At 37.7% G+C, this 13,582-nt stretch overlaps 1 protein-coding gene across 2 annotated transcripts in view; it reads right to left on the bottom strand.

Annotated features, from left to right (window-relative positions):
* LOC105869816 (Golgi pH regulator) overlaps nucleotides 1–13,582 on the bottom strand; it is a 44,888-nt gene that overhangs the window by 25,983 nt on the left and 5,323 nt on the right. The window contains exons 2-5 of one of the 2 annotated variants that reach the window (XM_076000049.1): nucleotides 10,392–10,451; nucleotides 9,290–9,393; nucleotides 3,883–3,989; nucleotides 3,356–3,477 (exon numbers count right to left, since the gene is read on the bottom strand). In XM_076000049.1, coding sequence (XP_075856164.1) covers nucleotides 3,356–3,410 — 55 coding nt within the window. In that variant the 5' untranslated portion in view covers nucleotides 3,411–3,477; nucleotides 3,883–3,989; nucleotides 9,290–9,393; nucleotides 10,392–10,451. The remainder of the gene's footprint in view (nucleotides 1–3,355; nucleotides 3,478–3,882; nucleotides 3,990–9,289; nucleotides 9,394–10,391; nucleotides 10,452–13,582) is intronic. The other variant, XM_012761912.2, reaches the window with a different exon arrangement.

Here is a 13,582-nt window from a genome sequence, read left to right as displayed (position 1 = left end):
CAAATGTTTGTTGACTGTGGGTACATAATATTACTCAATAACATAAAAAAACCCCAAGGGATTAATATGGATTAAATATAAAAAACTGAAAAAATGCCCCCTCTATTTTTATTCCCTTTAACATGGTGCTCTTTTTATTAAATATTTTTTTCTGGTTTAAAGTAATTTGTAGATACTATCTACTTAATCTCAGCACTTATATGAAGAGTTAGTCATTATTATTTCTGCTTATCAGTTAATACATAGAAAGTAAGATGAATAAGGTGACTAGCAGACTATCTCATCTTTGCCATTTGCTTACACAGATTCCTTCTAGCCATATATGCTTTCTTAGTCTCTCATACTCTTTCCCACTGTAGAATGTCGTCTAACTTTTCTAGGTCCAGGCACCACACAAGAAATTCTTTCACAGATTTTTTTTCATTACAGGTAATGATTGAGTCTTATAGTTTGTTTGTTTTTAGAGAAAGGATCTTGCTCTGTTGCCCAGGCTGGAGTGCAGTGTGGTTCAATCACAGTTCACTGCAGCCTTGAACTCCTAGGCTCAAGCAATTCTGCCTCATTCTCCTGAGTAGTCTGGACTACAGGCATGCATCCCCTCTAAAGTTTTTGTAAAGAAAAGGTCTTGCTGGGTCTTACAGTTTTTTGTAGTTTCCATAGCAATAAACCATACTGGTTGTTGAGATAGTCCTGGGAAAGCTCGAGTAGGGGTGGAGAACCCGCAGCCTTAAGGCCACATGTGGCCTTCTAGGTCCTTAAGTGTGGCCTTTTGACTGAATCCAAATTTTACAGAACAAATCCTTTTATTAAAAGGGGTGCAGCAGAGAAAGATGAAGCTTTTCTTGCCTCCATTGGTGCTTAAAAAAGAACTATCTTGAAATCAGAAGGCCACAGGTTCCCCACCCTGGCTCCCTCTAGCTTTCCCCCTGTGTCCTTTTCAGGATAATCCCATAGAATTTAGAAAAAGGGGTGAATGAAGGGTGTAACAGATATGATGGTCTTCATCTCCCCCTCTGGCATGGCCTGGCTGCACTGGTCATGTGAGCTGAGTACACAGAAGAGAAAGCTGGAGAAAGGTGTCAGAGTCAGGTCTTTGGACTGCATGTGAACTTGTGCTTGCACTGTCAGCAGCCTGGGGCCTTTTGTAACTCTTCTTCCTGACTTCTAACGTTACAAATAAATTCATCTCTTTGTGGGCTTATTTGAAATAGGTTTATACAAGAGCTATATTATCAGGGTTTTCTACTTCAAATCTTTCCTGACACTGACATGGGCATACTGATCATACTAGCAATTCTAAATTCCTATAGAGAGTGTCATATTCTTGAACTCATCTACCACCTTGGAGAGATTAAATTTTTTTCTATTCACAGAATCAATAAACATATACTAAACACTTGTTATGTGCTAGGTTCCACACTAGGTATTAGGGATATAAAGACAAATAAGACGTAGTCTCTGACTTCATAAAGCCCATAGGTTAATGAGGAAGTCAGAAAAGGAAACATGTAATTGTAAGTTTTTATAGGTGATGTAAGTACATTGAGGTGGGAGCAAATATCTCCTAATGATGGCCAGGAAAATTTTCTTAGAGGAATTGACAAGAGTTTAATCTTGAAAGAATAAATAAATAGGCATTTTCCAGGTAGACTGGGGTGAAGGATTGCCCAGGCTGATGGAACAGCTCTAGAAACTTCAAGTAATTTGGTAGGACTGAAGAACAGAACACACAAACAGAGCAGTAGCCAGGCAATGGAAGGTCTTATATGCCATGCTAAGAGTTTAAATGTTTTTAATAGGCTGGTGTTATCTTAACTTTTTGATCTTTAATATTATTTGAAATTTTGAAAATGCTATTTTTATTTTTAAAATACATACAGTTATTTATGATGTCACATATGTTTTATAAAACTGCACTTTTCCTCTGACCCTACTACAGGAAAGTCTCATTACCTCTCTCTGCCCCAAACCCTTGCTATAGGCAATGAGTACACATGGAACGATGCGTGGGAGGTATGGCAGGTCCTAGATACTGGCTCATTCAACATTCATTCCAATCCTTTTCCAGCATTTCTTTTAGTACTACAGGGTCTGGAAAGCCAGAAGCTCTTTCTCAAACTTCCTTGAAGCTATGGTTCTGAATGTCATTGAGGTTTCACCAAAAACTCAGGCCTATGAGAGGCCTCAAATACATAAGTGAACAATGTAGGGTTGGCGACAGTAGTTAGGAGCTGGAGTAGCTGGGATAGAAGTGCTACTGTTGGGTCTCTGATGTCACAGGTCCTGTATGGCAGGCGATGGCTTCAGTGGGTTTTTTTCTAGTTTACTGTGGCATAGTTGGGTGTTTCTCCTCACTATGTAGCATTTAAGCTTGGTGTTCTTGCTTTCCTAGAAAGTCTATAAATTGCTGAATACCCTGTAATAAATCACTTTTTTCTTTAAAGTAGTTACAGTAGATTCTGTTTTCTGGGGTAAGAACCCTGATAGATACAGCAGGATAGTGAATAGACTTTTTTTTAAAGCTACAGTATAAAAGCTCTAGTATATTACAGGTGGGCTCTCTAATCTTTTTAGATAGATACACATATATTAATAATTCTGAAATAGTTCTGGAAGGATTTGTGAACTGAGGGATTTTTGTTCATTGTTTTTAGCTTAGAATCTGCTAAAAGCTTATTGATACTTTGCCTTCAAATACACATACAAATAATTACCATAATTCTGTATACAATATCAAGAGATTTAAGTTAAGGACACTTTCCTCTTTTCCTTACATTCTTGAAGTATGTATATTCACCAAGGTCAAAAACTCCTACTCTAGAATGATAGAAGTCTGTTCTAAAATCAGCATTAAATACCACTTAGAATGAAGGAGAATATTTGGTTCAAAATCAGAAATGTTTTTTTTTTTTTTTTTTTTGAGACTGAGTCTCGCTTTCTTGCCTAGGCTAGAGTGAGTGCCGTGGCGTCAGCCTAGCTCACAGCAACCTCAAACTCCTGGGCTCAAGCGATCCTCCTGCCTCAGCCTCCCGAGTAGCTGGGACTACAGGCACGAGCCACCATGCCCGGCTGATTATTATATTATATATATTAGTTGGCCAATTAATTTCTTTCTATTTTTATGGTAGAGACGGGGTCTCGCTCAGGCTGGTTTTGAACTCCTGACCTTGAGCAATCCGCCCGCCTTGGCCTCCCAGAGTGCTAGGATTACAGGCGTGAGCCACTGCGCCCGGCCAGAAATGTATTTAAAGAAATAACTTGCCATAATCAGCAGCTTAAAAAAATTATTTTTTTCAAATTAGAAAATTAAACATATCTTCTTCTCCTCACCCCCTGCTCTCCCATAAACACTCACCATGTTTTGGGCTGAGAATGGGAAATGGATCTCCTAGTTTCCAGAAGAAATACATAAAGGTCAACCATAAGAGACAGGAAAAAACCAGTCGCTGTTTATGCACTAAGACAGAGGAGACAAGACTGTTAGGGAAAATAAATATATGTTAAAGATCTTGCTTGACTTAAAAATATGAGATCATATTAATTAATATTTGTCTGCTGTTTAATTGACAAATGAGTGAGGGAACAATATAATTCTTAGTGAAATCATCCTCACCCTGTAAGAGTAATTTGGCTGAAATTAAGATGTGGGTTGAGCTAAAGGAGACATTATTAGTAAGTAAAAACAGAAATAAAGTGGTAGCAGGAAAAATAACCTAATCTTTCATTCAATATTGATTTTGTGCCAACCTTTTTTAAAATGCTATGTGTCTCCAATAGCAGTAGCTACTGAAAGTTAATGTAGAAATGACGCTGTCCACAACCTCAGTCCCCCAAAATACTCAACTCCATCTATGTGCTGATATGAGAAGGTAAAATACTTACATAGTTGGATGTTGCTCACGACAAAATAGCCAATGTAAAAAGGCACCATGAAAACCAGGATCAGCAGAATTACACACAGATTCATTTTCCAGTGAAAATAACGGGAGCTGAAATAAATGTCAAAGAATATCACTGGGAGAGAGACAGAAGCAACTTTCCTTCTCTTCAGTTTTCCAAGGGATCTCTTGCTCCTTGAACTCCACACTGAATATATCTCATCTAATTAGTCCATTAGGCTGTTATAATCTACTCATTTGTAGAGATTAAAAATTATAATTTTTTGATAAGGTTGAACAATTATAAATTTTTGAAAGGTATATATGACCATCTTAACCTCCTAAGACTTTCACTTATTAAAATAAGAATGTTAATGCTTTAGATATATTCAGAGGCATTCATAACATATATCAACACATACCATTACTGGTGTAGAATGACTATCATTTCACTCACCACTAGCACTCTTTCCTTTAATATGAGAATTAAAGGAAAATAAATGTTAACAGTAAAATATGCTATAAAGACTCAGAAATACTTCTTTGTACCCTTGATATAATTAAACATTATGATTTGCATGACTATATTTATAACTGTTTATAAAATGAATTTAATTAAAAATTTTAGTACTTTTTCTAACAGGTTTAATAATATAATTCACTCACTTGAAATATACAATTCAATGGTTTTTAGTATATTCATAGGATTGTGCAACCCACCACAATTTTAGAACATTTTCATTATTCCATAAAGAAACCCTGTACCCATTAGCAGTCACTTTCCATTTCCCCCCAACCTCCCTTGCCCTAGGAAACCACCAATTTATTTTCTGTTTCTATGGATTTGCCTATTTTGGACATTTCATATAAATGTAATCATACAATATGTGATCTTTTGTGACTGGCTTTTTTCACTTAGCATTATAATGTTCATTCATGTTGTAGTGTCTAGCAACAATTCCTTCCTTTTTATAGCTAAACAATATTCATCCCATTGTATGGATATACCGCATTTTGCTTATCCATTCATTAGCTGATAGACATTTGGGTTGTTTTACCTTTTAGCTATTATTAATATAAATAGCAATGCTACGAATATCTGTGTACAAGTTTTGGCTTGGACAAGCTATGTTTTCATTTTTATTTAGGTAAAAATAGAGTGGAATTGCAGGGTCGTACGGCAAATCTACTACATTTAATCTTTGAGGCACTGCCACTACTTCCCAATGTGGCTGCATCATTGTACATTTTCCCCAGTAGTGTACGAGGGCTCCAATTTCTCCTCATCCTCATTATTGTCTGTCATTTTGGTTACAGCCATCCTAGTGGGTGTGAGGTGGCATCTCATTGTAGTTTTGATTTGCATTTCCATGATGACTAATGATATTGAACACCTTTTCAGGTGCTTGTTGGCCATTGTATATCATCTTGGAGAAATGCCAAAATCAGAGCCTTTGTCCATTTTTTAATTGTATTATCTATCTTTTTATTATTGACCTTAAGAGTTCTTTATCTATTCTAGACACAAATCTCTTCTCAGATAGATAATGTGCAAAAACTTTTCCCCATTCTTAGGATGTTTGTTCACTTTCTTGATAGTGTCCTCTGTATTTACTGATTTTTAACTTTCTTAGGCCTTGTTTCAAAAAGGGCATAAGTGGTTAAGTGCTTATGAGGATATATAAAATACAGGACGATGAAATAAACTATAAGGAAATATGAAAAAAAAGGAACAATAGATAGGTAAAATATTGGAACAGAGCTGGGTACGGTGGCTTATGCCTGTAATCTCAGTAGGATTGCTTGAGTCCAGGAGTTTGAGACCAGCCTGGGCAACATAGCATGACTTCATCTCTACAAAAAATTAAAAAAAAAAAAAAAGCTGGATGTGGTGGTATACATCTGTAGTCCCCATTACCCTGGAGGCTGAGGCAGGAGTATTGCTTGAGCCCAGGAGTTCAAGGCTGCAGTGAACTATAATTGAGCCACTGTAGTCCAGCCTGGGTGACAGAGCAAGACCCTGTCTCTTAAAAAAAAAATTGAAATAGGTCTGATGGATATAACATAGAACTCTGGGCTGGGTGTGGTGGATCACACCTATAATCCTAGAGCTTTAGGAGGCTGAGGTCGTAGGATCACTTGAGTGAGCCCAGGAGTTCGAGACCAGCCTGGCCAATGTATTGAGACCTCATCTCCACAAAAGATAAGAAAAAAAATTATAATAGCTGGGCATGATGGTACCTGTAGTCTCAACTACTCGGGAGGCTGAGCTGGGAGGACTGATTGAGTTCAGGGCTGGAGGTTGCAGGGAGCTATGATTGTATCACTGAACTCCAGTCTTGGTGATATTAAAAAAAAAATTCTAAAAACTTGCTATGAGTAGATCATAAATTTAGCTTTAAGTTTTCTAATGGTCAATGAGAAATAAAAAATTTGATCAGTTAGATAAAGTCACAGTGTCTGTAGGAAAACAACAAACCAATTGCTCAAAGGAAGCATACTTACTGATTTGTTATTACTGAATTATTATCAAGATTACAATGAAATTTCTTCAAAGACTTCATAAAGAAGAAAATGTGAGGAGGGCAATTAACAATGTTTTCAACAACATATTTTCAAAGAAAAATATCAATGAGTTTTCAGAGGGCTTTTTCCAACTGCTCTCTTCTTAGTGCAGAAGGCAGGCAACATAAAACAAAGAAGAGCGCTTCAGTAAAGGTGACCCAAAAGGAACCAATACCATTTAGTCTAGATATATTGACAGCCTTTTGCTCTTCTGCATTAGCTCACTTTAGAACATCTAGGGAAGCAAATGAGCTGCACATCCTTCAGGTAATACTATATAGTATTTCAGCTAAGGTGTGAAATGATAAGTGTAATTACAAGTATGATCCATACTGCCAATTAGAAGTGAACCATGTATTTTTTTTTTTTTTTTTTTTGAGACAGAGTCTCGCTTTGTTGCCCAGGCTAGAGTGAGTGCCGTGGCGTCAGCCTAGCTCACAGCAACCTCAAACTCCTGGGCTCGAGTGATCCTTCTGCCTCAGCCTCCCGGGTAGCTGGGACTACAGGCATGCGCCACCATGCCCGGCTAATTTTTTTTTATATATATATCAGTTGGCCAATTAATTTCTTTCTATTTATAGTAGAGACGGGGTCTCGCTCTTGCTCAGGCTGGTTTCGAACTCCTGACCTTGAGCAATCCGCCCGCCTCGGCCTCCCAAGAGCTAGGATTACAGGCGTGAGCCACAGCGCCCGGCCTGAACCATGTATTTTAACCAGTCTTTTGAGCTGAGTGGCATTCTCTTGGAAAAATTAAGGATCCTAATAAGGAGGCCATACAACCCCTGCTCAGAGGTTAGTCAAAGGAATACTTTTCATCAGGGCCAAAATTTTCTTTTAAAAACTGTTCTGAATCTATAGATATAATACACGATCGGGTTGACATTTCTGTTTCACAGTTGAGTGAAATGTTAGTATGAAAAAATAGGTGTAACTGAAGACATATCTCATCTAAACAAACCCAATCCTCAAAAAACCACCGAAAGAACACCAAATTTTAGCAATGCTACTTCTGAAACTCTTTAAATTATTTAAGATATTTAAGAAATATGTACCAAGTATGACTGTTTCTTACTATATGGGTTATTAATTATGAGTTAAAAGTTGGGGAACATCATCTACCAAAAATAATTGTGGTTTTAGACTATCTGAACCACAGTCTTTCTAGCAATATTTATATCAGTGGTCAGCAAATTATGGCCTGGCAGCCACCTATTTTTACAAATTAAGTTTTATTGAGCAAAGCCATGCCCATTTGTTTACATATTGCCTATGGTTGCTTTCACTCTACAACAGCAGAGTTGAGTAGTTGTGATAGAAACCCTATAGCCACAAAGCCTAAAATATTTACAATCTGGCCCTTTACAGAAAAAAGTTTGCCAACCTCTGCTTAGATAGCAGTGAAAGATCTAGGTTGTGATAATGAAATTTAATAACCATTATGTAAAACAATACTTGTCAATTCTCTATAGGCACAGGATCTATATCTAGCTCATCTAAAAAAAGTCTATTATTAAAGAACAAGTTTAAAAGTAGGAGAGTCAGAGCATATTTCTATTTACCATATCACATGTTATTAAATGATCTATCAAGAGATCATAATTATCAACTGAGTCTCTTTTTTTAACATTTCAAATATTTTATGACTAACCACCTCTATTATAAGTTTTTTTTAATTAAAAATTTTTTTCAACTCTGATTCTTAGAAAAGGATTTGAGAGTACAGTTTCTCTGTAAGTCCCAAGTGTCAGAGGTCTATAATGAGCTTGTATAGCTTAGCTCAGCACTGATTCCTAACTAGAGTACAAGGCCACTTTTTTCTTAAAAGATTCTTTCATGTGGTGATAAAAAAGTACAATAAAAGTCTATATAGCATAGCTGATGAACTCCACATACAAATGCTGGCCTAAAAAATACTCAAGCTTGCAGTTTAACTAAGAAGAAACATTTTGGATAAACTGTCTAATAAACTAACAGATCTGTTATTTGGAGGGGAATAGTTACTTTTTCAAAATGTTTTAAAAAACACTCTAGGCCGGGCGCGGTGGCTCACGCCTGTAATCCTAGCTCTCTGGGAGGCCGAGGCGGGCGGATTGCTCGAGGTCAGGAGTTCGAAACCAGCCTGAGCAAGAGCGAGACCCCGTCTCTACTATAAATAGAAAGAAATTAATTGGCCAACTAACATATATAGAAAAAATTAGCCGGGCATGGTGGCGTATGCCTGTAGTCCCAGCTACTTGGGAGGCTGAGGCAGAAGGATTGCTTGAGCCAGGAGTTTGAGGTTGCTGTGAGCTAGGCTGACGCCATGGCACTCACTCTAGCCTAGGCAACAAAGTGAGACTCTGTCTCAAAAAAAAAAAAAAAAAAAAAACACTCTAAATTCAATCAAACTTGACCATGTCTGTAAAATCAATAAAGGTAACTAAATTGGTAAAAACCAGAGTTCAGTCTCCAGAGAGGTTCTTAAAGAGTTCTGTGGAATTCTGATCTTTTCAGGTAGAGATTTTCAGTCAGTAAAAGAATGTAAAGGGCCATTACTGGGATTCACTCAGAGAGCAGCCTGAGAAAAACAAAGCATGTAGCAGTGAAGCCTGGGACCTAGGCTCTACAGCCTTTCTCAATGGATTCTTCAGAGCTAATGGTTAGATTTTTTTCCCTAGTACTTCATAATTTTTGTCAAACTACTCACTAGGTGACTGGAACCCATATTTGCTGTAATTATTGCAGTTACTAAGACGAAACTATCCATATGGTGGATTTTTCAGCTATGAGACCCTGGTAACTCTTCCACCATAAAGAATGTAGCACAGAACTCTTCAAGAAGACAGTTATTTAGTACTCTTACTCACCTGCTATTCAATACTCCTAATATTTCAAAGATGATGAGCTCAAACATGGTACAAGAAAACCCAAAAGTCACAGAGAAGATCACCTGTACAACATACTGACGCACCTGTTAGAAGCCAAATAGAGACTGGAAGTTATTTCCTTGTTTGAAAATTGAATTGATAATCTCCTTCTGATTACAAAGCAGAAAACTTATTTTGAAGCAATTCTCAAGCCATTGGAAATAGGCTGCAATTGCAACTTGCCTGGAGCTAGAGAAATAAATCAAAGTAGGTAGCATTTCTGAATCCTGAGTCACTATTACTAACATCCTCTAGTGGATGGAGAATTTAAAGCACAAGAACATGAACTAAGAGGGTCAGAAGTGGTACTTAGAATTCCTGATGTATAATGACAAAAAAAGGACAGATTTGTATATAATGGTCAATGTTAAAAGTGGCTCTTCAACACTTTACAGATCCTGGACAGTTCTTGAACCTCTCTTGGGAGGCTTTAAAGTATTGAGCACAATAGAAACTCTGGAATCCTGGACTCTTTCAGGCAATGACCTAAATTTTCTGGGGAGGTTTAAAAGAACATCCTAGGAATGACTTAATGGTAGTCCCTAATAGAGATTTAGTAATAGAGATTTATTACTAAATGAGTAAAATTAATTAGGGAATGTCCAGTCTAGGATGGTGATTTTCTGAATTTAAGGCTTAAGATAAGAACCGGACCAACCTTGGGATTTTGTTATTAATTTAGAATGTTTGCTAATTCAGGGCTAGACAGACAAATGAAAGGGAACATTTATAAGATGTCATAAATTAAATTCTCTCTCAAAGAGTAACTATCTGCTATTGGTATATATCCTGATATACCTAAGGCAGGAAATTCCTTGCTCCTTGCTTCTGGGCTATATGTGATTTGCCTTGTTCTTTCTCTTTTAAATCAACTAAGCCTAATCATATTCTCCAAATTAATAGTTATATGACACTTATTTGGCAAAAGCTTCCTACCTTGGAAGTAAACAAGAATGGTCTTTAATGGACACATTTTTCTTGTCCCATTTTAAAACAACCTAAATTCATATAGTATAAGCATTACACAATGATTTCTTCTCACCTCGTAGTCCTTAAACAGTTGGCGCATGAAGAAAAGCCACCCAAATCCAAAAAATAGTATCTGGAGGAGAAAGAAGATAAAATGTCTATATACATTTCTTTTTAAGAAGTGTCTTACAGAGACCTATTTTATGATAAAAGGTCTGCTAAGCAGTTAACTTATTTTAGATATTAAAGGTGAGATGCATTCTTATAAGATCTACTTATTAAAGCTCCTAACATTGGAAGTAGATGTTTAAATGCTCTTAGAGCTTTGATGTTCCATGCTATAGAACATGTTTTAAGTTAGACAGAAATGGGAGTATATATTTTCCCATAATCTTATGATAATCATTTTATGAGCCAGAGAAGTTAGCAAACAGAAAAGGAGTCAGTGAGACTTGTTTCTTATAGATAACCCGTTTGTAAGTATTTAAAAAACAAATAAAATCTTCAGAGGAAAGGAGAAGAAGTTGAGACAAAAAATATGGGAATAGTAGAAAGCCTAATATTTTTTATATGAGATTCCTTCAGATAGTTTTCTTAGCTTCTCCACCGTCCTGCCTAATCTATACAAAGTGGTTTCCATCTCAGTGTAAAGCCAAAAGATTGCAGGATCCCTCTTTTGTCAGTTTTGTTTCACACTGGCATCAGAGACAGTAGCCACATGACAGCTGACAAAGCTGGTTTGTTCTCCACTAGTAAATAGAACCTTCTACGCATATACACACACACTCTGACACAACTCTTTTCTTCTTATATTGGCTGTGAACTTTTTAAATGAATAAAAATTTTTTATGCCTTCCCTTCCTATGATTCCTTCACTGGGGATACAAGTGTAAACTTTTTTTTTTCCTGAGACAGGGTCTGTTCTGTCACCCAGGTGGGAGTGCAGTGGCTTCATCATAGCTCACTGCAACCTCAAACTCCTGGGCTTGAGCGACCCTCCTGCCTCAGCCTCCCAAGTAGCTAGGACTATAGGCACATGGCACCACACCCGGCTAATTTTTCTATTTTCAGTAGAGACGGGGTCTCGCTCTTGCTCAGGTTGGTCTCAAACTACTGGCCTCAAGTGATCCTCCCTACTTGGCTTCCCAAAGTGCTCAGATTATAGGCATGAGCCACTACAACCAGCCAAGTGTAAACTCTTGAGCACAGTTTAGTATAGACTACTCCAGTCTCTGTTCATGCCCCTTGCCTATCAAACTCATAATTTCAGCCACATGGAACTTCCTTTGTTTCTTTTTATTTATTTATTTTTCTTTCTTTGTTTTACAAGATCCTCATGTCTAAGCTTTGGTTCTTTAGACATAAATTTTTTCATATCAGGACCTCCGTAGATGTTGTCCTCTGACAGAAACTTCTCTCCAGTCCTCTCCCAATTATCCTATAGGTTTTACCTTATATTTACTCCCTCTGGAAGGCCTTCTCTGCCTTCCCAAATAAAGATAAACTGCTCTTTTTAAATAATTCTGTTCTACCCTGTACTTGCCATATCAAAGCATTTACTATACAGTTTTTTTTTTGAGACAGAGTCTCACTTTGTTGCCCAGGCTAGAGTGAGTGCTGTGGTGTCAGCCCAGCTCACAGCAACCTCAAACTCCTGGGCTCAAGCGATCCTGCTGCCTTAGCCTCCCGAGTAGCTGGGACTACAGGCATGCACCAACATGCCCGGCTCATTTTTTCTCTATATATATTAGTTGGCCAATTAATTTCTTTCTATTTATAGTAGAGACGGGGGTCTCGCTCTTGCTCAGGTTGGTTTCGAACTCCTGACCTCGAGCAATCCGCCGGCCTCGGCCTCCCGAGTGCTAGGATTACAGGTGTGAGCCACCGCGCTCCGCCTTACCATACAGTTTTGTAATGTCTGATTTAAATATTTTTTAAGACATTAGATTATAAGCTCTGTGAGGACAAGAATCATGTTTGTCTTGTTAATTTTGTATCCTTAGCAACCAGCACAATACCTGGCACACAGCAGGCTCTCCATAAATGTTTGCCGAATGGCTAAATGTTCTATAGTAAAAGATGGTTTGTTCCTCAGCAACATTCAACCTCAAAATTTATGTAATAACTCCTACGTGCCGTGCTAGGTGCTGGGGATACAAAGATGTGTATGATAGTCACTACCTTCAAGGAGCTCACAATATACTGGTGAAGACACTACAGGAATGATTATAATGTTATATAGATGTGTAATCATAGTTATATGCACATGATATTGTAAAACAATATGAAACAGGGAGACCAAACCAATCTTTAGGAGGATAGGACAGATTTTCTGGAGAAGATCATACTTGAGCTGAAAGAGGTTTTTAATTTGAGGTTAAAACCTGACATTGTATGTAAATTTGGGGATTATGTGGATTTTTCTAGAGAAGTTCCAAGGTATTCAGCACCCAAAGTTTTCCACAACCCCTAAAATATTAAAAACCACTCTCTCAAAAGATGCGTAAGATTTAGGCAGGGAAAAGACAGAGGTGGTGGGGGTAGGTGGACAAGGCTTTCCAGACAGCAAAGAGCACAAGTAAAGGCACAGAGTTAATAGCATGGTATATGCTGGGAACTACACACCATTTCGTGCTGCTGGAAGATAAAATTCAGAGCAGGAAGTAGTTAAAAATGAAGGTAGAGAGGAGGAGCAGAGGACCAATCACTGAGAGCCCCGAAGGCCATACTAAGGAGCTTTAATGATAGTATGTAAGTGGTGAGGGTCATTTGAGTAGGGAAATGAGATGTCCTTATTTGTTTTTTATATAGCAGGATGGTGGCTATGTGGAAGATGCATTTGAAGAAAACAACACTGTAGTTAGAGAAACATTGTAAGAATTTGTTGCAGGAGTCCAGATGAGATATGATAAAGGCCTGAATTAAGACAGAAGACTGGAGACAGAAGAGAAGGCAACAGATTTGAGAACTTTTTAGAAGATATAATCAGTAGGGAGGTGTTAAGGATGACTAGTCTGGGATATAGGATGAAGAGTGAGGCTACCCAATTTATATAAAGAATATTGGAGGAAGAATTGGTTTGGGAACGAGGGTGGAGGTTGGGGAAGCTGATGAGTTCATTTTTATTTTTTTAGTTGTTTTTTTGAGACAGAGTCTTGCTCTGTCACCCAGGCTAGAGTACTGTGGAATCATCATAGCTTACTGAAACCTCAAATTTGTGGGCTCAAATGACCCTCCTGCCTCATTCTCCAAAGTAGCTGGGAC

This window comes from Microcebus murinus, chromosome 2, assembly GCF_040939455.1.
Source record: "Microcebus murinus isolate Inina chromosome 2, M.murinus_Inina_mat1.0, whole genome shotgun sequence".
NCBI classification, from domain to species: domain Eukaryota; kingdom Metazoa; phylum Chordata; class Mammalia; order Primates; family Cheirogaleidae; genus Microcebus; species Microcebus murinus.
The sequence above is the reverse complement of the archived record's forward strand: the minus strand, read 5'-3'. Positions and strand labels throughout refer to the sequence as shown.